General features: G+C 40.3%; 1 protein-coding gene across 4 annotated transcripts in view; it reads right to left on the reverse strand.

The window, feature by feature from the left end:
* The window catches only part of LOC121951124 (low-density lipoprotein receptor-related protein 8-like), a 107,810-nt gene that overhangs the window by 4,248 nt on the left and 78,365 nt on the right, over positions 1–25,197 (reverse strand). Inside the window, exons 10-18 of one of the 4 annotated variants that reach the window (XM_088085170.1) lie at positions 21,383–21,554; positions 18,277–18,504; positions 16,259–16,377; positions 14,569–14,708; positions 10,659–10,800; positions 9,725–9,877; positions 6,996–7,283; positions 5,222–5,290; positions 474–3,131 (exon numbers count right to left, since the gene is read on the reverse strand). In XM_088085170.1, coding sequence (XP_087941296.1) covers positions 2,791–3,131; positions 5,222–5,290; positions 6,996–7,283; positions 9,725–9,877; positions 10,659–10,800; positions 14,569–14,708; positions 16,259–16,377; positions 18,277–18,504; positions 21,383–21,554 — 1,652 coding nt within the window. In that variant the 3' untranslated portion in view covers positions 474–2,790. Of the gene's footprint in view, positions 1–473; positions 3,132–5,221; positions 5,291–6,995; positions 7,287–9,724; positions 9,878–10,658; positions 10,801–14,568; positions 14,709–16,258; positions 16,378–18,276; positions 18,505–21,382; positions 21,555–25,197 lie in introns of those variants that run through there. The other 3 variants (XM_088085172.1, XM_088085169.1, XM_088085173.1) reach the window with 3 other exon arrangements.

Genomic DNA, 25,197 nt, shown 5'->3' on the forward strand with positions numbered 1-25,197 from the left:
CTAAAATCACACACATTTTACAATTAACAACTATGGCTGATATCGAAAAATGTCGGCAAATGACTGCCTGTTTACAAACCCAGCAGACACAAAGCAATGTAAGAATGAGCAAAGCTCTGTGAGCTGAAGGGAACTGCACAGTTGGAGAATAGTTCTCTTATGAGTTTGTCACTATGAGTGACACCTTTCACATTACACACAGTCAGTAGACACATTGTTAATGTAAGAAAAAACAACAAGTGCTGCTTTAAAACAACTAATTTTAGAGGACCGGAAAATGAAAGGAGACTTATTGTGCTAATATCTGGTTTGTCTTTCATGGCCCCACTTGTCAGAGTTTAGCGTAACTTCCATTGTCTCTCTTCACAGATCTCCAGTGTAACAGTATGTCACAAGTTATATGTTTAACATAGGACCATAATATGTGTGATATTGCATATTTTGTAGAAGAAAATAAACCAGCACACATTAAGGACATTTTCATTCAGATTTTATATATCAATATATAGAGATATTCAAAAGTAATCCATTACAGAAAATCAAAAAGTGGAACCAGTTTGGTCTTCATACAGTTTATCTTTGCATGTATAGTAGTTGGCTGATCCCTGTCCTTTTCTTGAAAAATACTACAGGAAAAATGAAAAAGTAAACAAAAAGGCACAAAAAAACCCAAAACAAAACAAACAAAAAAAATCAATCATCTCATAACACCAAGGTTGGGAAGCGTTGCAAAGATGTCGGAGTATTTTTACGGCAGGGGACACCATGTTTTACGTGGGCTAACAAAGAATAAAAAAGGGTTGCACACGAAAAGGATGCTAAATGGTGCACGGCAAGAAACAACACAAACCACTTTGGTGGATATTTCAGATTTCTTACAATCAGGGAATGCAGTGCTCTCCTTTTATACAAATAAATTAATATACCTGTCAACACTTTATCTAAAATCTTATGTACATCTTTTCTTTTACATAATTGTATAATACATTATCAAAAACCTTATGAAAACAATATTTACAAATCAATGAATCAAAAAGCACCCTCAAAGCTTCTCCAGTGTCACACACACATACAACACACACACACTCACACTCACTCACACACCTGTGTATCCGCACACCTTCGTACACGGTTTTCTTTCATGCAATGCACAATACAGAAGGCATTCTAAGAGGGTTGTGCAACAAAGAGCATACAAAACAGTTCAAATATGGCTGTGGGATGAACGTTAGCACTCACATGCATAATAATGAAGACACACACAAGCACACACACAGACTTTTTAAGGTTCATGAAAGGAGAAACAGTGTTAATGACGGGGCTAAACCAGCATGAAACAGGTTTCCTGACAGGACAAGTTGGTTTCAACCTCATTACATCAGAGTCAGATTTTTGCTTTCTGTGGTTACATCACATGACAGGTCCTTTTTCACCATGCAGCCACCAGCTGGGCCCTCCCACATGGCACTATCCAAAACTGTCTGCTCAGATATCGGCCATCTCTAAAGGAGGGAGGAGAGCGGGCTGTGGAATCCAGCTTGCTTTTGTCAATGTGTGTGTGCGTACATGTGTGTGTCTTGCCTGCAACAATGAATGGCTGCATTGTCAGCTGGTGAGCAATTATGCATGCTGTTTGTGTTTTTGCAGGGCAAGTGCACATTGTCACCGTCCTCTGGAGAACAGCAGGAATTCGCTATCACTGCACCCCGTGTGTGTTCATGTGCGCATTTGTCACAGTCAAAAGCGGGTGATCAAATAAAATTCTTAACACTCAAGGATTTTTGTCAACCACGAAACACTGCAACCTGACTAAACGCTGGCGTCTATTGCTTTTCTCAAACCATTTAACATCTAAACAAGTCACAATAAGACAGAACTCCTGCGTAAAATCCACTTCTCACTAACCTCACATCCTTTCTGCTCATCGCTCTGAATATTGTATGTCTCCATTTTCTTCTTTCCAGTCCGCAAAATCTGCTGCACTCTCACAAAACTCTAGGGCGTTGGAGGTCAAGTAAAAACGTTTCTCCTCAAATCGTCTGTGTTCAACTGCACTACGAAATCTTAGACAACTCGCCCTTAAAGACTCGCCTCTGAACCAGAGAGAGAGCACATAATATGGCTGGTAACCTTTCTTTAAAATCAATCAGAAAGGAAACATAAAAAAAAAACCTCCAGCAAAACTACAATAGACAGCTGCGGTAATGACATATATGACATTTGTGACTCTAACATGAACCTGCACAGATTGTCCCATCAACGCAGAAGCTGTCCCAGTTTCTGAGCTCCTCCTTCCTAAACAGCATTCCCAGAGCTCCACAGCCCAGCAGGAATAACACAAAGCCCAAATTAACACATTAAGGATGAAACAGAACCTCTCACCAGCCCCGTCCTAAAACGTAAGACACACAGCACACACCACACTCGGTTATCAATGCAAAAGACTCAAAAACAGGGAACCAGTCTGACTCCATATTCCAGATCAGGTCAATGTTGGGAACACATTACAACACATTAATAATTCTGTAATTAATTCTCAGCATTTACTGGAGAAAGAGTAGATCCAGCTCCAGCACAGAAAAGGTATGAAACTATTGTTTAAGGATGTTATTAAATCGGCTGCTTTTCAAATGGAGATTGGCATAGGACATGGCTGTGAATGTTGGCTGCATGTTAACACTTGATGATATGTTGTTCGTACCTTCTGCAAACTCAGTCCAAGTCACCCCTGACCTCACTGTGTGTGCGTGTGCCTGAGCGGCCGTCTTCCCCTGAATTCGCTCTCATGGGTCACTTCGCGGTGGAGAGCATGGGCTGCTCTGTGTACCAGTGAGTTCCTGGGTCAGGCATGCTGCCCCCGAGTGGCAAGGCGATGAACTGCGGGCAGGTGCCGCCTCCTGCTCCTACGACTCCCATGTTGACGCCCTGCGGGTACGGGTGGTGGTGCGTGTGGTGTCCCATGCCGTCAGTCCGCCCGATGTGAATCTCGTCCTCCTCGCCCTCGCCGGTGGTCTTGCGGTAGACGGGGTTGTCGAAGTTCATGCTCTTGGTGGAGTTGCGCCGCCAGTTGCGCCACACCAGGTAGACTCCGGCGCACACCAGGCCAAACACCACTGTGGCAACGATAGGAACTGCATGCGTTTAACACACAGTGGCAGGGACACGGGAAGGGGGAGGCGTTAACGAGGCATAACGGGTCCATGGCATGAAATGAGAGGCACGGAGAGGAGCACAACAGGCATGCGGGGGACAGAGAGGGCGGGGGGCTGCGGTAGAGACGTTGTGTGTGTGGGTGGCTCGGCTAAACGTCGGGTCAAAGTCGGGTCATACGCAAACCAACGGACCTTTAACGACGACTCTAAATCAGTGGTGTGAAGCAGCATCAGTGGCTTCACTTCAGAGTAAATTAGTTTTAAACCGTCCTCGGGGAGTAAAAATTTAACTATCATATTACATCACAATCTCTTGGCAACTCATCCTCAGCAAATGTGTCCTTGAATAAGCAATGTAATTTAATAATGCTTTATTAAATTACACCAATAAAGCACCAATAAAGCTTTCATGGTGTATTTTTTTTCAACTGTCTGTTCACTTAATGAAGTGCTTGATGAGAACAGTTCATCTGAACTAACTAACTAACTCGTTTTGTTTTATGTCTGTGTTTTTCATTGATTTTACTTGTTTATACCTCAAAGTACACAAAGAGTCCAAGGTAATACTTTCCCCATATGCAGTATGTTATATGAGTCAAAGTAGGACCAGCTTTACGTGAGAGAAAATACTCCCAGGCATATCTAAGCACCAGTTTTTTTTAAGATGTGAATTTTTATGCAATTTTTGGATACTCTGAGCACCACAAACAAAATTAAGAGTGATTGTGCAATCAGTCTCACTCCTATCAGAGTTTACACTCCAGCAACCCCAGCCAGTGTTAGCTGTGTTACTGTTACATTTGCATAACACATTAGAGGGTACTGATCCCAGAAGCCTTTTTTCTTGAGTCATTAAAAGTGAGTGCATACTGTTTGAAAAATATATCAGGTATGAAGTCAAACCTATCTATGTTAGATCAAAATAACAGTATGATCTTCCTTTTTCTTTTAAAATACTTGCACTAACTTGCTCTACTCTGCAAGACAAGAGCAACACTGTAGCTTCATTTCAACTACATACATCAGCTGGTAAAAATGCTGACCTTTTCTCTGAACATAGAGCCTTAGGAATATAGTAGCACGATATCATGTATGAGGCCTTCACAAATAAAATATATATATGCTATGTAATGTATAATGTATGTATAATGATGCACCCGTCAATCATGTCACTCACAGCTCGTGAACTGCGACCTAACTTGAAATAGGCAGCGCTAATCAAATATGGACCAAAATTCTGTTACTGCATTGCCTATCTTTCACCTCAGATGTTTCCAGAAATGTATTTTAGTGTACTCCTTAGCTGGAGAACCTGCCAGCTGATGCTTTGTTTTCAGCTTTTTAAATAAAAGTTACCAACAGGAGATTTAAAGTTGGCGACAGAGAGCATTTAATCCAACTAATGATCTTACAGTTGACAAAATCTGTTCACTACAGATGTCATTTCAGTTTCCAAAATCAACAGTTACCAGCAAGAAATAAAAACCCTGCTTTTGTCTATCTCTGCCTGAAAACAAGGACCCATTGCTTCAAAAGTACTAAGAAATTTTAGTGATAAATGTGACACTTTTTTTTTTTTTTTTTTTTTTACTTTAAACTGTATATGTGCCATTTAAACAGAAAAATACAGGTGTAGCAAACTTGCATTGGTTTTCAAAATGTGGGTAAATGAAACCAAAACTAACTGAATGCCTCAATACCACAAAGGGTAAATGAGATTTTTTTTTTTCAAATATGGTGCTTTATGTAGCATTAGTATGCTAACCACACAGAGACACACGGTCTACTGACAAGTGTGGCTGTAGCAGAACCCAACACAACAACACAGTGTGAAGTGAATAATGCAGTGTGGCAGCTATGTCAGACGCACAGAAAATGACTCCCGAGAAAGCTCAGCGAGGAAGACCTGTGGGCCAGGCTTCTCTCATCCTGCCACAGCAGGGTCAGTGTGAATGGACTACAAACAGAGTGGCTATAGGCAGCAGGTTGACAGCAGCTTTTACGCAGCCCTGCAGACCTTTAATGTAGACATACACACACACAGACAGGGAAGGCTTCCGGTGACTTACCGATGGGGATGACCACTCCCAAAACAGCCACTGTCAGGTTCTCGCCCAAGAGGAAATGCTCGCTTCCAGCTGATGGAACGAGAAAGAGGAGTTAGAGCGAGAGTCAGAGAACACAGCAGAGCGAGAGAGGACAAGAGTGAAAAACGTACGCAATTCAGGAAAAAAAAGTGTGTGAGAAATAGAGAGAGAGATAAGCAGAGGAGGCAGGACAGGAGAGCCGGTGGAAGAGGAGGGAGATAAAACAGAGAGGTGGGGAGCGACTGATCATGCGTGCACGGCTGTGAGTGTTCTACAAAGAGAGACAGATAGTAAAAAGGAGGTTGAAATAAAAATGAAAGAGAGAGAGGAAAATGATGAGCCGCGTGGCATTTGCTGGGGTGTGACCTTGACATTACCCCTGACCTTCTACTGTGCACTTCATCCATCAGGCTCCAATGTCACCTCACACTCATTACATATCACATACTTACTAACACACCTATTTATGTGCAGTTACACAAGTGCACGCATGTCCCCGCAGACATGCAAACAAGCTGCAGCCCTCACAGAGCACCATTTATGGAAGGAAAGGCAACATTTTCAATGGGACAAGATGCCATCCATCAGTCCTATTAAAGTCAATAGAGCCAGGTTGTTGGGGTTAGTAGATACCTCACTTTAATGTCATCATTACACTGAGGGTGACGTTGTTAGTTACATTATGAGTGTGACTAGGACTGTAGGATGTGGTGCTTGGCAGGAGATGAGGACACTTAGGTGAAAGTGCCCCTTTATCAGAGAAAGAGCCCCATTTCTCGTTAACTCTGAATGGGCCACTCTGCCCTTTCAAAATCATACAGAGGACCCTAGAGGTCACAAGAAAAATGTTAAAGGGACAATTTACCACCAAAATCCAAAATATACATTTTCCTTTGACCTGTAGTGTTATTTATCAGTCTTGTTTGTTTAGGTAAAAGTCTCCAAGTGGTGGAGATATCGGCCATAGGATAGTCTGCCTTCTCTCCAATACAATACAACTAGATGGCATTCGGCTTGTGGCGCCAAAAAATTATATTCGCAAAACTTCAGAGCAATGTCTCTTTATAGAAATCATTACCCGGTTGCTTAAGACAATCTCAGACCTTCCAATTTTTAGGAAGCCTTGAGTAACACCTTGGCCAAGGGACTAAATGAACTGCACTTGTAGCACCACTGAGCTACCTAATGTTACAGCTCTGCCGAGGAGGACCCCAATCATGTTCACATCATGCGCTGTCATGAGTATGAGCCTCTCATCCATGAGTAGATGCACGCTTCCTTCTGAGTGGTACGGTTGGCATGAGTAGTTTGGCAGAAAGAAGAGTAACCGAGTCATGAATTCTGTGGAAAGACATTGCTATTGAGTTTTCAAAATGTACTTTTGTAGCTCTTTGAGCACCACAAGTCCAGTGTCATCTTGTTCCATTATATTGAAGATAAGGCAGACATCTCTACGGCTGATATCTCCAGCATTCAGCAAAGCACACCAAAACAATCTAGCAATTGTGAAAAAATATCACTACTGGTAAGAGGAAATGCATTTTTTTTTATTTTATTTTAGGGTGAACTGCTCCTTTAATCACAAAGTGCTGGATTTCTTGAATTGAATGTAAGACTGTGACATCAAGGAATGAATGTTAAAATATCAGCTTGTAAGTCTCTAAATGAGACTTATTTATAGTATTCATTGTAGAATTTTCAGTATCTTACCACACAGGCAGAAATGACCGAACATTATAATTCATAGCCCACTTACAGTGTTGGGAGACACTGCTGTCCCCTGCAGGTGTGGTGGACATGACCATGGCAGTAGCAGAGGAGTGGGAGCCCAGTGCCTTAGACTCTTGTGACGACAAAGGCTTAAGGGTGGAGAGGGGTGTGAGAGGCTCTGGGGAACCAGATGGAGCTGTGGTCAAGTGGCCTGTGGCGTCTGCCTGTGATACTCCCCCTGAGGGTGGCGGGAAGTCTTCTGCAACAGTCGCTCTGGTGCCAGTTGTAAATCCAGTAGGAGGTGAGGATGTCGAGGTCATTTCGTTTCTCGGTGCTGCTGCAAAGCAAAGGAAGAGTGGCATGAAAGCTTTAGCTTAATTTTGTAAGATGCAAAACAAATATATCTTACAAGTTGGGTTGTACAATCCATAATCAGTGTATCACACAAAGTAACTGCATGTAAGTGTGAGCACGTTAAAGTGTATTTAGAATATTTCTGCTTGACTTTGCCATCAGACAGCCTTTTCTGAGTGGGGGCCGTGCAATCTTCAAAGTCACCACACTCCATTGACAAAAAAAAAGTAATTTTACGTCACAGAACCGGGAGCTGCTGGTCTACCGCTGGCTTGATAGCTTAGTTTATTTTTGTTCTTGTGTGACCTTGGTGTTACAAAGGGTTACTTCTTATTCACCAAAGTCACACAACAACACAAACTGACTAACTGATTGAGGCGGCAGTAGACCAGCAGCTCCTGTGTTCTGTGAGGTAAAATTACCATTTTTGTCAATGGAGTCAGGTGACTTTGAAGAGAACGGCAGTTTCCTTTTGGAAAGGGCTGTCTGTTCAAGTAGAGAAAATATTAAACTTAAACTGATATTGATTATTTTTAAGTGAGCAAAATATATTTTGCTTCGGCCCCGTCCCAGTACATCCCTTAGCTTCCTTAGCTACACAACAAACTGGGGTTGTGCTGCCTGACATCTAGGTTACTGCATGTCATACACTGACTACTGATAAGTACCTCATACAACCCCACTCTAAAAGATTCAAACTATTCCTTTAAAGAGGGTGGACAGAAAGACATGAACTCAATTTACAACAGCAAGCTTTGAGTCTAAGTCACAAAATCCTTTTATCTTTTACCTTTGTGAACCCTATAATGCCTCTTTCAGTCAGAAACATTCTTGTGTATAATTATGGGGAAATTAACTGATCTCGTGCCTGTTCAAAGCAGCTGTAACCTGCCTGGCATGACAGGACAGCATGGACATCATATATATAATATTGTAATAATACAACAAATGTCGTATTTGTTTCAGAGATGTGGTGTTAGATTGCATTACACTGCATAGTGCTCCATTTTATTGTATCCACTGCCTTTATGTGTTGCTTAGCAACTATCTTTTTGACTTAAAGGTTTAATAACTATATTGCTTGAAGGGAGCATATTTAATAATTTATCTTGAATTATTGCCTACTACAAATAAAGTCATATATCATGTCATATATTACATGTGTTCGACTGTATTAGTACTGTGTTAAAACTGATTAAAGCAGTCATTAACAGTCACTTCCAAACAGTAATGAGTATCAGGCACTACAGTGCTTATATGTATACAGTTGGGAAAAAAGAGGTGGATTAATTGTGTAATTGATTATTACTGATTTATATCAATAATACAAAATAGAATTATTACATTACAGAAATCCTATTTGATTACCTAGTATTTGACATTTTAACCTTTTTAAGATGGATGTCTTTTGTGATATATCTGACGCAAAAAATGTTATCCATCAGATTGTCACTGGCTCTATAGTTGTTACTCTGACTACAGATTGTGAACTTCCACATTGAGACAAAATAGCATAGAAACAGATATAGATTTTCGTTTTTTTTTCTGATCATGTACCACCAATTTAAAGAGGGCAGACAGTTTTGTGAAAAGATCATCTTTGCAGTAGTGAAAGTCTTCTCTTCTGTCTGTTTGTTGACAAAAATTGATCATCGTTTGTCCAGGTATGAGTTGTGTATGCACTGACGCTTTCACACAATTGAAGTTCCTAACAGATACAATTGTTTTGATTTGATTGGTAATTTGAAAACATGTAAGGTCACATCATCTACTTGAGGAAAAAGGAATGCTGCTAACCGATTTCAAAGACCAGTATGGGGCTGATCATGGTAGTCTTGACTGATCGGGATCAGCTAATTTGATCTTGCAGAATCTGATTCACTCTTTTGTTTTACGTCAGCTGTCACGCAGATGTTTTTTACTGGCAAAGGTTTCATGCACATCCATTGTAAAAAAAACCCTGTTAAGTAACAGCTTGGATGCAGGGATTTTTTTAATACTTTGCAGAGTTATTCAATTGTTAAGCATATACATTTTTTTTACAACGTTGAAGAAACCCGCTTCAAGTGTGCACTGTGCAGCTATATTATCTGGGAAAAAAAAGTACAGGACCGGGCCCAGTATATAGGCAGATACTCAATATTACATTACTTGGATTGGGATCGGAGGGAAAAAAACGTGATCAGGTCATCTCCATTGGGAACATTTGTCAGCAGACGGCTGCTCAAAATCAACACTGAGCCAAGCATTACATCTCACTTTCCCCTGTGATGACACTTAATGCAAAAACAAAAGGAGCTTCGTTAAGCGAAGCAGAATCTGATTATGACACAGTGAGCACTGCAGCACTCTGCCCAGCAAATCCCTTTAGGTGGTATTGATTACTTAATACTCTCAATTACCACTTGTCAACACACTCACCTGGCACACAGCCCCTCATATCGGGCCCCAGGTCCTGGCCATCGGGGCAGGCGCAGGTGTATTTGGGCGAGTGTTCAGTAATCTGTGGAGCCTTAAGACACAAGTACTCACAGCCTCCATTGGCCACACTGCCCAGATTACAACTGTCTGGGCCTGGAGTCAGCGACAGAGAGAAAGAGAGAGACATGGAGAATTTCACAGTTATGGTTATATAAATAAGATTATCACTTATTCAACAAGAGGAGATCGCAGAGAGAGACAGAAGAAGTTGCTGCACTTTGTTCCCCACTGTGAGCACTGTTGAATTCCCTTTCAACAAAGCCCATTACAATGCGTAAACAAAATCTAAAAGAATGCAAAGAGTAAAATCTGCCATCACACACAAACCCGCAGATCCTGTGTTAAGGTGCCAGGTACAACTTCACTGTGTTTGTACTAAAGACTTGTTAAGATATAAACTAGAAAAGACAGGTGTGTATAAAGTTTGAATTGGAGACACGGTGACGAAACACAGTGAAAGATTAAAATATAAATGGGCATGGACTGTGCTCTGGAAAGATGGAATAAAAAGCGACAGACAGCCAGAGATAGATATGGAAACTGACGCACAAGAAAGGAAATACACAGCCATCACATTCATGATTAAAAACTCTGTTCAGTTCAACTCAAATCTGGATTGTCCTGTTAGAGGAAACCGGGCTGGAGGCAGGGTTTTGACAGATGTGTGAATGTACTGCTGCTCCCAATGCTTTGATCACTCCACCACAGTCACAAGCCTCAACATCATTTATTCATGTGCCTGGGTCGACACAGATCCACGGAGGAAACTTGGTCACAGAGATGCGACTCGGCTCACACGATCACAGTAAGGGGCAGAGAGCAAAAAGAAATGAACATACAAAGTCTCATACTGTGCGCGCACACACACACACACCTTGCGGCTGGCGAAGCTGGTGGAAGACCACAATGTCATGGGGGTCGTTGAGGTTTTCAGCCAGCGTGTGGATGTCTTGACCAGTCAGCCTGTTGGCCATGAAGACGGCCGCCCTGTCTCTGTCTGTCCAGTAGATTCGATCCTGAAGCACACAAGGAATCATTTTCTTTTAGATGGGAAGTCCATTTATACAGTGCAGTTCAGAAACACAGCATTTTAAAGTGTCCAAGTGTCCAAAAGTGTCCAAAAGTGTCCAAGTGCAAATGAAAATAGGACATTTATAGTATGTGTATATAGGATTCAGTAGCATTTAGAAGTGAGGACTGCAGATTGCAACCAGCTGAAATCAGCTGGAACTCCCAGTTAGGATTCTTTCAGTGTTCATTGTTAAGGAGGTTTATACCGAGAGCCGAGATATTTAATAACTTCAATCCTCCTGGTTTTTCAAATTTATTTCATTTAATTGGTTTGTGGAGGCATACAACAAATGTTTTTTTAAATTTTTATAAAAAAATTAGTTTTCAGCCCTTCTGCATTGGCTTTATTTTTCAGCCTCAGAGGTTGCTGCCTGTAAATTACACAAGACACTTTTCACTATTTCCTGACATTTTATCAACAAAACAAATGATCAATTAATAATGAAAATAATTGCCAAAGCAGTTGATAATGAATACAATCATTAGTTGCAGCCCTTCTTTGGTTTACAACTAAATACATACAAAAGTAATGTCATTCCCATCAGCCTAGGCTGTACTTTGCGTGTACTGCTAATTAGCAAAGTTCAACCTGGTAAACATTATATCTGCTGAGCCGCAGCATGTTAGCATTGTCATAGTGAGCATGTTAGCATTTAGCTCAAAGCACCATTGTGTGCAGCCTCACATGAGATGCATGCTTAGGGAGAAAACACAGTGCTAACAGCTGTAAATTCTTGGCTCAGAGTACTCACAAGCCTAATTTATTTGAGGAAACATAATGGAGAGAAAATTAGGGCAAGTGAAATACACTGATAAATATTTGGTGCCACACATTGTTAAATTCATTATCTCTTGCAGAAGAGAGTGTGTTAATTTAGTTTTTGCTGCAAATAATATGAGGCAATGAATCCATCAAGGAAATGCAAATGCAGAGGTTTAATGGTAATTGAGATGTGTTTAATTCAATTGGAGTGCAACATAAAGCAACAAGCATGCAATAAATGGGCCTGTGATAACTTGTTGTGGAAGAGGATTCAATCTATCAGTTGGTTTTAATTTAATAGGTTTCAAGTGTCTGCAAATTCTTTCTGGTTTGTTACAAAGTTATTTCTTAAATGATTAACACACATCCTGTTTAGATTAAAATATAGCAGCACAGTGGTAAACATTCAACATGCTGGTTGTTTATAAATTGATTTGTTTGCTTTGTTTCCCCAGTTCACTCCCACGACAGTTTAACAAGACACTCTGACATTTTTGGCGGTTGCCTTAGAAACTACAGGCCTATCTCCAGCAAGACAATAGGACACTACAGGAGTGTGTGTGTGTGTGTGTGTGTGTGTGTGTGTGTGTGTGTGTGTGTGTGTGTGTGTGTTGAGTCAGTCACTGAGTCAGAAAGAGATGGCAATGTGATGTACACTACAATAGGCTCTAGTCAATATCAGGGGGCTGGTAAACATCCTCAACAAGAAGGTCACCTTGTCGTCACAACAGGGCAGAGAGCAGAGAAGCCCCGGGTCGATTACGTGTTACACCAGAGGGAATTTATCATCATTTCTGTGAGCTGAACTACAGTTCTGCCTGCAGGGTGGACTAACAGCAGAGTACAGTAAGAAAAATCCTCAAGGTTATGATTTGGACATCTTACCTTGACTGGTATTTTTAAAGGTTAAAACTGTGAGAAACAAGAGTGTCGGAATGTACCTCTAATCCTTTTTACTCACGTATTGAAGGAAAACATTTTAGGTACTTCTACTTAAGCTGGGTTGCTCCATTTTATGCTACTCTATACTTCTCCTCTAATACATTTCAGATTCTTGTATTTTTAAATCCACTACAATGACTATGTTTACTTGCACAAAATGTTCCAGTTTTTACCATTATTCTACAAAAGACAATATAATAATATGTGAAAATTAATATTCCACTCTCCCCATTTACATGCAGCTGTGTATATAGTCAGAGTAACTTGCCCTAACACATCATTTATCACGTCTAAATATGGTAAATATGCCCTTTTTTCTGCAAAATAGCATTAAAAGAAGTTTTCTCCCAATGGTGGACTTGTTGGGCCATACAACACAGCCTCCTTCTTTTATTCCTTTTACCACCTTCTTGAAAATTTATCCCTGCCATCTTTGTACATGTCCAAAAACCTGTCGATATCCAAGTCTTTCATAAAACTTAAAAGTAGGTCAGTTTCAATTCAAAAAAATGTCTGGGGAATTGAAAACAAAAAGTTAATTTAATTTAGAATATTAAAATAGACTTTCTTGGACCCCTCCCAGGTTGCACAGGGTGGGGCTGTGGGTTGACATGCAATGAAAACAATGACACTCTAGTTCATATGCTGTGGTGCTGCCCAAAAGTACACCAGTTGTGGTTGTCTACCCACGACTACTTTCAAACAGTTGTTGGCCAAGACGTCTCTTTCACTCCAGGCTTTTCCTTTTGTTTGATCTTTTTTGTTTGTTTTGTTGTGTTCTGCTTTGTTTTGCTGTATTTAGTTTAATTCTCTATTATCAATTTTTAGCTATCCAGCTTTATATTGTTTTTTCTTTATTGTTATGTGTCATATTGAATGTTTACTGTGGTTGTAATCCTTCTCTAAAAAATTTAAAAATATCTGTATCACAAAAAAAGTTGGTATGTTTCTTCTTGGGTTCGTCTTATGGCATGCATCTCTATCCTGGCCTTGTAAACTGTTGGCAAGTTAGTTTGAATACAATGCACAGAGCTGACTGTAAACAGACAAAAGGCTGTGTGTCCCAAACTGCCTATAAACTCTAAAGTCAAAATGTAAGTAAATGTCTGAATGTGGAACTTGTTCTTGTTCCAGTGGAGTACCTTGACATGTTGGTATTGTGAAGGTAAGAATTTGAATACTCTTTCCACCTTTGCTTTTTAGATCTGGTACTCTTGCTACTGTCAGAGGTGCTACATCTGAATCCAGTTTTGGTGTTCTGACTTAAAAAAAGTCACCTGTTTCATGATCTCCTAGCTCACAAATGTAATTCTAACCCATGTGGATATATATTAAAAAAAATTTAAAAATCCAAAAATCTTGTTAATCGGATCTGCTGCTGAGTAAATTCTGTATCGCTGTTCCCACTGAGACCAGTTCCCCTTGACAGGAGTCCACAGGGGAATAGGCACACATGTGTGATGTCATTAGCACTAGAAAGTGGCTGGGACTTTGCTGCAGTGGCAACACCAGGGACAAGCCAGACAAGAGTTTGTAAGCAAAAACATACACACGTACACATGCACACACAATATAGAAACTACAAGGCAGCAGATTTGATATAAGCTCTTTGGTGATGGCCATGACTTATAACTCTCACACACAGGGAAGCTGGCTGAAGACCAAAATCATGAATGTGTGGGTTGCTTTTGGCTGCTCTCTACTCCCTATAGCCGTCTTCTGTTTAGTATTCTCAGCCACTCAGTACCACAACGGAAAACAGACAATACAAGAAAGACAGACAGACAGACAGACAGACAGACACACACACACACACACACACACACACACACACACAGAGCATACAGTAAATTGAATTTAACAGTCATTACATTCTGACTCCCAGTCACACTGCAGGCCCCTGTGAGGCTAATGAGAAAAGATGTAGATATGATGAGATGTGGGAGGTTGGATGGATGATACCATGGACAACAGCCAAAAACCATTATAAAATCTGTTGCACACAAACCTCAAAAACAGCCAGAGCGTACGGATGTCCCAGTCTCTCTGCAGACGACATGTGTGTTCTGCGATGAGCTCCGTTCAGGTCCACACTGGCTATGAGGTGCAGCTTTGAATCCACCCAGTACAGACGTCTGTTGGCTACATCTGAGAAACACAAACACACACACACATGTGGATAGGACTTTCCCAAGCTGAGTAGAAATTGATTGTGTTCGCGGTAAGCACTCCTGCACTCTGACCAACAAATCCCTTTAGGTGATATTGATTACGTTTTAAAATGTCAGATTCTCACGATTACACCACACCAAGTTTTACTGTGTCGATCTATAACTTCTCAAACACTTCAAATGTCATTTATAAGCAACTGTGATGACTTAATAAATTTATTTCTCAGCCATTGTCATTTAACATTTACCCTTATAATTTCTGATACTTTTGAGCTTTACATACAATGAGTTGATTCACTTAGCATGAGCTCTTTTTCAGCGTAGCACTGTGCTTCAGGCAAATTTTAAAATATAGCACTGTGTAATTAGGGTTGGGCAATATATCAATATTACATATATGTTGTGATATGAGACTAGATATCCTCTTTGATTATGGATACCACAAAATCGTTAATATGTCGTTCCTTTTCTGGTTTTCAGGGGTAACCTCTATATTTTTTGGTTTTCAGCAGTGGCCAAACAGACTGCAATATAATCACTCGCTGCGAGCCTCTACAGTGAATTTAGCTCCACCAAAAGTATTTGTCTTTGACACTGACAGGCTCAGATTGTTATTATAACTGTCTGACAACGTAACGGAAAGGATCCCTTCAGAGATAGACCTTTTTTATTTTAAGGAATAAGATCCTTTTTGCTTAACCAGACACACCCCAGAAATCCCCATCCCTAAACCCACCGGACTCTTTTTAAATAAACAGTAGTTTTATCATGGTAAAACACACTTCATTCAAAGTTGATAGAAACAAAATAAAACTCACAGAAGTTGTCTTGGTTTGTTTTTCCAACGTTCCAACAATCACCAACTCTGATTTGGTTGAAATGAATTCTTAATTCACCTTGTTAAATGTGAAGATATGCTGGTTCAATTTGTGGTAAAATAACTGTTTTGTTAAATTGAGTCTGGTGTGCTTGGCAATAGCACTTTTGGGGCTGTTTCTAGTTTTAAAAAAAGGATCTTATTCCTTAACAAAAGGTCTATCTCTGTAAGGATCCAGGATCCATTCCATATTGCTGACAGGCACTTTGAAAAACAGTCTGAGCCTGTCAGTGACAAAAACAAGCACCTTGAGTCGACATATACTGACAGTGTTTAATTGCACACAGAGATTACATTACAGTCTTTTGTCCATGCAATACCAAGCCAAAATTGTTGTTCCTATTAGTAACTTAGACACAAAACATGAGAAAATAGGATGCCACTTGAAAAATACCAAAGATACCCTTTAAAGGCTGATTCACATTAAAGTGATTTCATATTCTAAACTTACCAAACTACTATTTTATACTATTTTCACATTACTGTTGACCATTTGTCAAAAATCCCATTGTGTCAATATTTAATGAAAGCATCAATAGTAAACTTACAATATTGTTACAATAACATTATTGAGGTATTTGGTCATAAATATTGTGATATTTGAGTTGGGTGTATAACACATAATTTAAGAACCAGAGTTCTTGTCTCACCTAGAGTGATGCCATTGGGCCATTCAATGTTATCAGCCACCAGCACCTGTCGGTCCACTCCATTCATCCCGGCCTTCTCTATCTTGGCTCTCGTACCCCAGTCTGACCAGTACATAAAGCTAGATTGAACAAAGGAAGCACATGTGTTGTGTTATTATGAGGGGTTCATGCAGTGCTGCTTTGCTCAGCAACACGTGAAAGTAACAATGTCATACAGCACAATCATGACTGTTTATACTTTAATAAAATAGCTTCCAGCTTCACATTTATTTTGGAATTATTAGTCTGGTAATGTTGTGCTAAGAGACCCTGTTGTGTGTTTTGCACTGAGACATTTCCCATCAATTAGTTTGTCTGGAACAAGAACAAAGAAACTGCTTCTAACTCCAGGAGGGCGGATTTACTAACTTCATGCCAATTTTTTAGGTGCTAACAAGTCAGATAACGTATTTCTTTATTTGTGAAGAGGACTGCACTGACTATTTTAGCACTGGCATGATGACAGTGCTAAAATAATACACAACCTATTTTGGAATAATCCTACATCAGACTGCAAAAAATAGGGAAATGTCAGTTTTTTCAAGTAGTGGCTGAAAACATTATTTTTTGCTACAAACTGAACAGCAGAGACAATACTGAATACGAAGTTGTCACCGTCGCAACATATCATCATCGCATCACATAATCATGCATGTTTACTTTTACTGTCCTGCCATTCCATCAGATTGTTTGTTTTGCCTGTGCAATCCAAAATGTGTCCTCCTGCGCACAACCATCTGCCCAATTCTATGTAAATGCAGCATCAGACTCACACACGGTCCGGGTCAGCAGCTGCCTAGATGTCTCCATCGAGAGGATGGGACAACTTGACGTAGTGTAATACCTAGTCCCGAAGAGCAGCGTGAAAGCAAGGAGCTCTGACTCTGCAGCTACTTCTAGGGTCATCTCATTATGAGTCCCAGGAAGTACTGCACACTGACTGACAAAAAAAGTCTGGCCGACTTGAAAAATCTCTTCGACTTATGATTCAAATCTCTGACTTTCAGGGGGCATCTTTCAGCTTTCTTAGTGACAGAAACAAAGATAACTGTAACAAATCCAAAGATGTGTGTAAAGTGCACTCTATGGGAGCTGTCTGTTCAGCACCATAAATCACAACACAAGTCATCTTTCCTTTTAATCCTGTGTGTTAACTGAAAAATTCACCATAATTTCCACATTGTTATGTAGATGTTTACCTCAGATATCAAGTGTCCCTGTCGGGCAGTTATGATTGGATCTTTAATATGCAGAATACCTTGCTGTGTGCATGCTTCACTTTAGGCTGTGTTCCTGTTTATTTTTTTTTTATTTTTGTGTCTGTTTTTTTTCATCTGGGTTTGGATCACCAGAACACAAAGGCTGTGGAAGCACATGCTGGCACAGATTCATGAAGCTTCCCAGATTAGGAGCGATCATCTGGGACACAATTTCTAAAAAACTATTGAGTCAGGATGCTAAATGGGTCACAGGCTTGTTACTTTGGATTCACACATACAGCAACAAGAGTCCTCTTATGCTGATCATTAGATGTGGTCCCAGAAGGGGATTATTTTTATTCATTTGCCGTCCTGAAATCACTTAACAAATCTTTAGTCATTGACCATCATCTTCAATATTATAGAACAGGGAAAAAACAGATCAGTACATAGTCGTCCAGCAAAAAGATAAAGAGGATGGTAACCCAGATATACTCAGTTTGACACTCTTTTATGCTGACATACTGTAAATAATTATGTAAATTCATAGCATACAGTTTAATAATTTGCATCCTTTTTGAAAATAAATTAATAGTGCAGGTCAGTGGATGCCAGCATTAAACTGACCAATTGGAATCAATCTTTAAAGACAGTTATTATTGATCCTGTCCTTTCTAAACTGGGTATTACATAATGCAGTCAGTGCTTGATGTCTGAGCTGCTTTCAAGGCATTTCTTATCACGTTCCCCGGACAAACAAACACAACTCCTTCTCCTTACCCATGGTGGGGATCCAGCGCTATGGCCCGCGGTTCACTCAGGTCAGTGTTAATGAGGACCCGTCTCTTGGTGGCGTCCACTGAGGCCACAGAGATGGATTTGTCTCCAGAGTCGGTCCAGTACAGGTTGTGTTGGAGCCAGTCCAGAGCAAGACCCACGGGGGTCTGCAGAAGAGAATCTACCAGCGGCACCTGCTGGGAGGGGTCACTGGCCTCATGGATGAAGGCACTGCAGGGGAAGAGGGAGGGCAATGAGGGGAGAGAGGGAGTATTTTCAGGGGAGGAGAATATGAAAGTCAAAATCTACAGCAAGCCAGCTGTTATTGCAAAATCAATGTGCAGTGTAGGAATGTTGACTGCCCGCTGGGGCCCCACTCTGTGATAATGAATCATATATACCATTCTTTCTCTTCTCTACCAAAATGATTTATTCCTGTAACATATTGACTTATTGTTACTTCACAAAAAGCTAAAACATTTTACAAACTTTTCTTGAAAACTAGTTAGACTGTCACTATAACTATAGAAAAGTAACTGCAATCACAGAAAGGAAATCTAAATTAAATGGACTTGGTAAATGGACCTGCATTGTATAGCGCCTTTCTGGTCTTCAATCTGCTCAAAGTGCATTAACACTACATGTCACATTCACCCATTCACATACACGCTCAGACTGGTGGCCGAAGCAACCACACAACGTGCCACCTGCTACTCACACAGTGATGGCACAGCCAGCAGGAGCAGTTCAAGGTTCAGTTTGTTGCAAAAAGATACTTTGACATGCAGAATGGGGGGCTCAAACATTTTGATTAGTGGACAACCTGCTCTACCTCTTGAGCCCCCGAATTATTAATTGGATGATAATACAATTAAATACTTTTTATTTTTGCCTTTCTTTTTGGCTAGGGTTAGGGTTAGCTCCACACTCCCAGTCTAATATTGTCACTTCAGGCTCCAAAAGTCCAAGATGGCAATGGTCAAAATGTAAAACTTGAGGCTTAAAAAGGGAGTCCTCCAACAAATGGGTGAAGTCACAGTGGCAGCATCCATTATTTTTACACAGTCTATGAGGCACATGTAGGACAGTGACAAGACAAATGAAATAAATGAATGGCCTCAAGATTGTGTATAATCACAACTGATGTATATACTAACTCTCCACTTTCCTCTGCGCTGTAGAGCAACTGCTGAGGGGAGAATGGGACTCGTATGTGAGATGTAGCCTTGGGCCATCCACTGAGCAGGTTCATCCGGGGGTTAGCGTCCTTCTTAGCTGGACCACTTATCAGAATAGACAAGCTTTAACTTGGGGGTTGCCCTCCTCGCTAATGATTTGGCCCCGGCAGAGGTGTGAGGTGAGGGCAAGGCAGCTGTGCTCCCGAACAGGATTTTCAATTTTAGTTTCCCCAGAGATTTTTACTGTTAACATCCATTTTATAAAGAGAACACAGTGCTCCAATTAGAATACACTCTGGGGAGAAACATAGTTGGGATAACAATAGGACGGGTGGAATTAATCTAAAATAATAGCAGGCCTTAGCCATCAACTAGGTTGATTCAGTTTGAAAAACATCAGAAGACTGAACACATAGATTCTCAAATACAGACACATCAAATCATGTCAGGGTGTATTATGGGATTTGGCGTATCAAGTTTCTGTACTGTCACATTTCAATTTTAAAAATAGCTGAACCCTTGTTCCAGTAGTTTGTTTTGGAAAAACAGGGATATATAAATAATGTTTGCAAACTTTCTCGTAGAGAGTAAGAGGCGAGTGTTGCTGTGTCTGTGTGTCTGAGTGTGTTGGTGTCTCTGTGTATCTGCTCGTTTCTCTCTCTTTTGACACAACTGACAAGCATTGTGGAAGCACTGGATGCATATTGTATCGTTTATTATAATCAGATCATTTGTATCATATGAAGCCTATATCTTTTATAACATTCAAAACAGAGTATTTTATGTGTTTTCCTGACAGACTAGGTTGCGGTTTGATTGCTCAACATTGGTGCCGAAAGCAAGCAGCCACTGCTACACGGAAAATCAGCACACTTTGCTGCTGTTTTGCAACCAGTGTAAACCCCACATCAGTCTCTAACATTAGCTCAGGCTTTCAATATAAGATCAGGCTATATTTTCTCTAGCAGATGCATCTGGTTCCTCTCAGCTTTGGAGAGATTTCCAGCGGCCTGAGATGTGCCAGGACAGTCATAAGCATTTATCTAATATAGGGCTTGTTTGTGACAAATATTTTGAAGAGGGGTGCAGTTGAGGCATTTTAGAAAATAACCAAGATTGTTGCAGTTGATGTGGAACTTTCTGAAGCCACTTTCGCATCAGTATTAAACAACTGGATTTTACATTTTTCGCTCAGAGAAGAACTAGCTTTTCTTAAGGGGAAAGATGCAACAAGATTCGGTAATAATTGAATATATCAACTCATATCTACATGATGTAGTCTGTTTAAATCTTTCCATTGCTCTGGCATTTTTTCCCCATTCCTTTGCGCAGAGAGCCGCTATAATGTGCTGTGACTGGCTGGTATAACTACAGTGATCTACAACTGGCAGACCTGGTTATTGGTGGCTCAGTGTTATTGTCACATGCTGATAACCCACTGATGATGCCCGGAAATCGAAAAATAAAATGAACATAGAGATTTCACACTAATTTGCAGTTTTGTCTGGCAATGTTGGGCTTCTGATCAACAGTTAGTGTCTGTCAATAATGTTCCAAGAAATGTCAGAATGCACAAAAAAAGGCAGAAAAAGGAGAAGACTTTGCAAGCAACATAGATGTAAATGATGTAAAAGAAATGGTCTCTGCAAATGTTTTACAAGGAAAGAAATGCATAAAAGTTATCAAATATTAAGCAGTAAATGTAAATATTACTTGGCTTGCAGAAAAACTCCACCGGGTGCCTTTAATGTTTGATTTTCAAAATTAGGCTTCAAATCTAGAATAAGTGTTCTTATCTAAACTCCAATATTGGCATAAAGGGTCATCGGGTTTGGTTTTCAAATCAAAGACCTAGTTTTTGACCCATGACACTGTTTCCAAAATGAAATTAGGTCTGCACTCATAACTGAGGTTTCAGCCATTTATGTTACCTGTAGATTTTCCGGTGAAAGCGATCACACCAGAAGATGCGGTTGTTGGCCACGTCCAGGTCCAGAGCTACAGCGTTCTTCTGAGTGGACACCACTTGGCTGTAGTCTCTCTTCACCAAGTCGATGCGGCGGATCTCGTGCCGGTTGGTGAACAGCAGGTAAGGGCTCTTCCCTGAACACAAAACAAAGAATTTTAAACACTGTGAAAATGTATGAACTTGCAGCCTAAGAATGGGAGAGGTAATCAAGCTGAAACTTACAATCATAGAAAAGTCACAGTGAAAGTAACAGTTTAGAAATAGGATGAATACATTAGTGAGAAGAATACATCATTGGTAGGCAAAGTAAGGATGTGCTTCAATAACAGCCATTAGTTTTGACAGTTTGGTAAAGGGCCAAAAGAGGGGTCCAATTCATTATCTCCTGTCAAAAAACTGCTAAAAAACAGGAACTGCGCATATCCTCTATACAAAGCACCCCTTATACACTGTTACAAACAAAGATGCTAACTATAACCATATAGGGTTCTTCGGCTTGTCCCTATAGAGGAACATTGTTTTGTTTCTGGTAGAACATTTTATAAAGTTTCCACCTAGAACCCTGTCACGTGGTTCTACCCAGAACCTAACATAACAACTTATACCTGAAACTGTCTGTGAAAGGTTCCACTTAGAACCTCTTACAAGAGTGTCTACAGAGAACCCTTCAAATACATTCGAGGCAAACATGGTCTGGTTAAGACTGTATTAGAAATAAAAAATAATAGCTGTGTCTGCACACATATCAATAATTAAACCCAAAATATACAGTGTCATTCTGCAGCAAAGAGAGGAAATGAAGAAAAAAGCTGCCTGTAAGCCTGAGAAATAGTGTTTTTCAACACCACATTGAAATGTTTGTGTGCTGGATAAGACAGTTGACCATGAAGGGAAATGCTGTTTGCCAGGCAATGATGTAGACGTTCCTCTAAAGTAATAACACTGAAGTTTCACCACGGTGTCAAAAGGCATTGCAGCTTAATGTGCTGCTGCATATCTGTAGCACCAAGTCGATACTCTAAATGTCATCTTTTTAACATAGATATATTACAGAGTAAAGCTGGTGTGATACAGCTCAATAATCTCCTCTAACAAGAGTGCGGGCACAATAATCCTTTATTAAAAAGTGCTGAATAGTTGCTGTATTGATCTATTTGTATGCATCATTAAGTTGTACAGTCTGTATTATCTTCTCCTTGCAAATATAGATCAGAGGTACCTTAGCATACAGTGGCACCTCTTTAAACAGCAAGCCATCAACTTTTACACAGGCAGCAGAATTAAATGGACATGCATGAGTGCACATGCACGCACAAACACACGCGCACACACACAGTGAAAGACTAGCAATGCAGTCATTTCCTCTGAGGGCCAATAAACAACTATGAACCAAGTTAAATCAGACAAATTTCTTGCTCTTGTTTTGGCCACTGAAACAAAACAATAAGGATCAGCTTCTGAAATTCCTTTAACTCACTTTTCTACAGCAAACAAGTTTAACCCACAGGACAGTGTTAAGTCTTATTACCTTGTATCTTTTATTACCTGCAATGTGTTTATTACAGGGGCAGCCACGGATTTTAGGGCTCACCTTGCAGCAGAATGCATCTCAAATGCATCTAATGTGATCCATCTCGATTAGATTTTCCATTCCCTAATCCCATTTGATTTTATCAGTAGGGAATCTGTAGTCCTGCATAGCCAGACCCATCTTCACATTGGAGAAAGGTCGAGCTGAACTCATCAAAAAATCATTTGCCCCAAAGCCTCTCTGTGGCTCCAAGGCCTTGTGCTGTTGTTAAACCTGGAGGAAATCAAGTTCATTGAAAGAGTCATCTGAATAATCTGAGTCTGTTTGGGGCCTTAAGAAGAACACACTACAGGGCAAATAAATGTGTCCACCACTGATGCACACCCTCAATACATATCAGTTGTTTTGCATGTTCTTTTGTTTCATCAATGACTTAACCATCACATTAAAAAGGAGAGGTTGTTTTTTATTATGTACTATACTTTAGTTTTTTTGTTTTTTAAGATGTATGTGTCTGTGTGTATGTATATTTTGTTGCATCGTTTTTGTTTATTTTACCTTATGCTTCTTACTAATTCATTTATTTATCTATTTTGTAATTGCAATCATAGAGATGTTATGTGGGACCGTCCAGGATGGGTGGGTGGCGGACAAAAATGTAAAAAATGTGTGTTTAAATTTCATTACATTTCAGAAATGGATAAATACATTCACCAAAAAAAATTGTGGGATCACCAAAGAATGGTAGCTTCATCCACTGGGGACCATGAATGTCTGTAAAGTTTAAAGGTTATTTCAGTCTGTGACAATGTGGTGGACCAACCAACAAACTCAGATTGCAATTCCTTAAGCTAGCATAGCTAAAAATACATATTTGCTGTCAGCCTCAGAGCTATAGAGGAGGACTGCAGAGAATATTTGCATACTGGAAAAAGAAAAACACAAAATGATAAAGACAAAGCTGGAAATGAAATCCTTCTATAACGATATGAAATTATAGAGAGACACAAAAGACTCTTGCCTTAATTTTAGGTATAGACTGTGTTTTATAGCTTTGTCATGCTACAGCAGTAACAGACGTAAATACTGAGCATCTACATCACAGTATGTGCACTCACACCTATTTTTAGAGCTGCCCACTTGTGATAAGGTCACCCAGGAAGCATTTTAATTAGCCCCAAACCTGAGCAGGGGCAGCTTCCATTATTATGCCTTTATGTTTATTTCCTTATAATTCTGGCAGGAAAAGAGGGTAATAGATGCCTGCAGGGAAGGTTTTATCACTTTTGGCTGACAACTACAGCCCACCTTTGTCTAGTAACATCTATATTGAGCCTATCTCTTTCTGACATTGCACGGTAATAGGATGGCAGCTGCAGCCAGTTATCTCCAGAGGCAGATATCATATTCTCTCATTAATGGCTCGCTCGCCTCAGTTCTCCTTTTGACAGTCTGTATCGTAGCCTCATTGTAGTTCATCGTTCTCCGCCACGTTCCCGCTTTCCTCCCTTTCCTTCCTCTCCAAGCCCAAAGTCTGGATGATGACAGTGCTGGTCAGGACTAAGTGTTCTCAAAAACTGCCCATTATAGTGACAACATTCCCAACCCATCTAAAGGGGAAAATGCCCCCCTGCTGGTTTTATGAGCTGTCACGGCAGCGATGGTTTTCATCTCCTCAAAACCAAGCGCTGGAACTGCTGCATTTACTGCGATTCTGCTTTTGACACGCGGCCAGACACACAGTTCTCTCCTGGCCATGATAAACTGATAGCAAACACACCGGGCAGACATGCACAGAGAAATACACAAGTGCAGACAGAGGCAGGGGGCAGATACAATCCAGACACATATGCAGTGTGTACAAATGCAAACATATTCATGTGAGTGCTGAGCTTTGATATCAGCTTAATTGAGGGAAATTAAATCACAGCATTCGACAGCCATGGGGACAAAAACACCACATTTCAGTTGACTCACTGTTTCCTGCCAATTAAATAATGAACATTTTGGGGGAATGTAGTATAAACATATAAACTGGCCTCTCTCTGGAAGCCTCTTGCCAATAGCTTTTGGCCATGGTTGGAGGTCAAAGAGAATTAATTGGCCTCTTTGCAGTTCACTTTGTTCTCCACTAGTCTAACAACTGTTGTCTACAAGCCTAGCGGGACAGCAGATTAAATCTGGTGTAATTAGCCCCCACTGTGACTCAGTCAGGTACCCCTGAAGAGTTGCTTAACCTAATTATA

The sequence above is a fragment of the Plectropomus leopardus genome, chromosome 12 (genome assembly GCF_026936395.1).
Source record: "Plectropomus leopardus strain MGB_pleo_1.0 chromosome 12, ASM2693639v1, whole genome shotgun sequence".
Taxonomy (NCBI): domain Eukaryota; kingdom Metazoa; phylum Chordata; class Actinopteri; order Perciformes; family Serranidae; genus Plectropomus; species Plectropomus leopardus.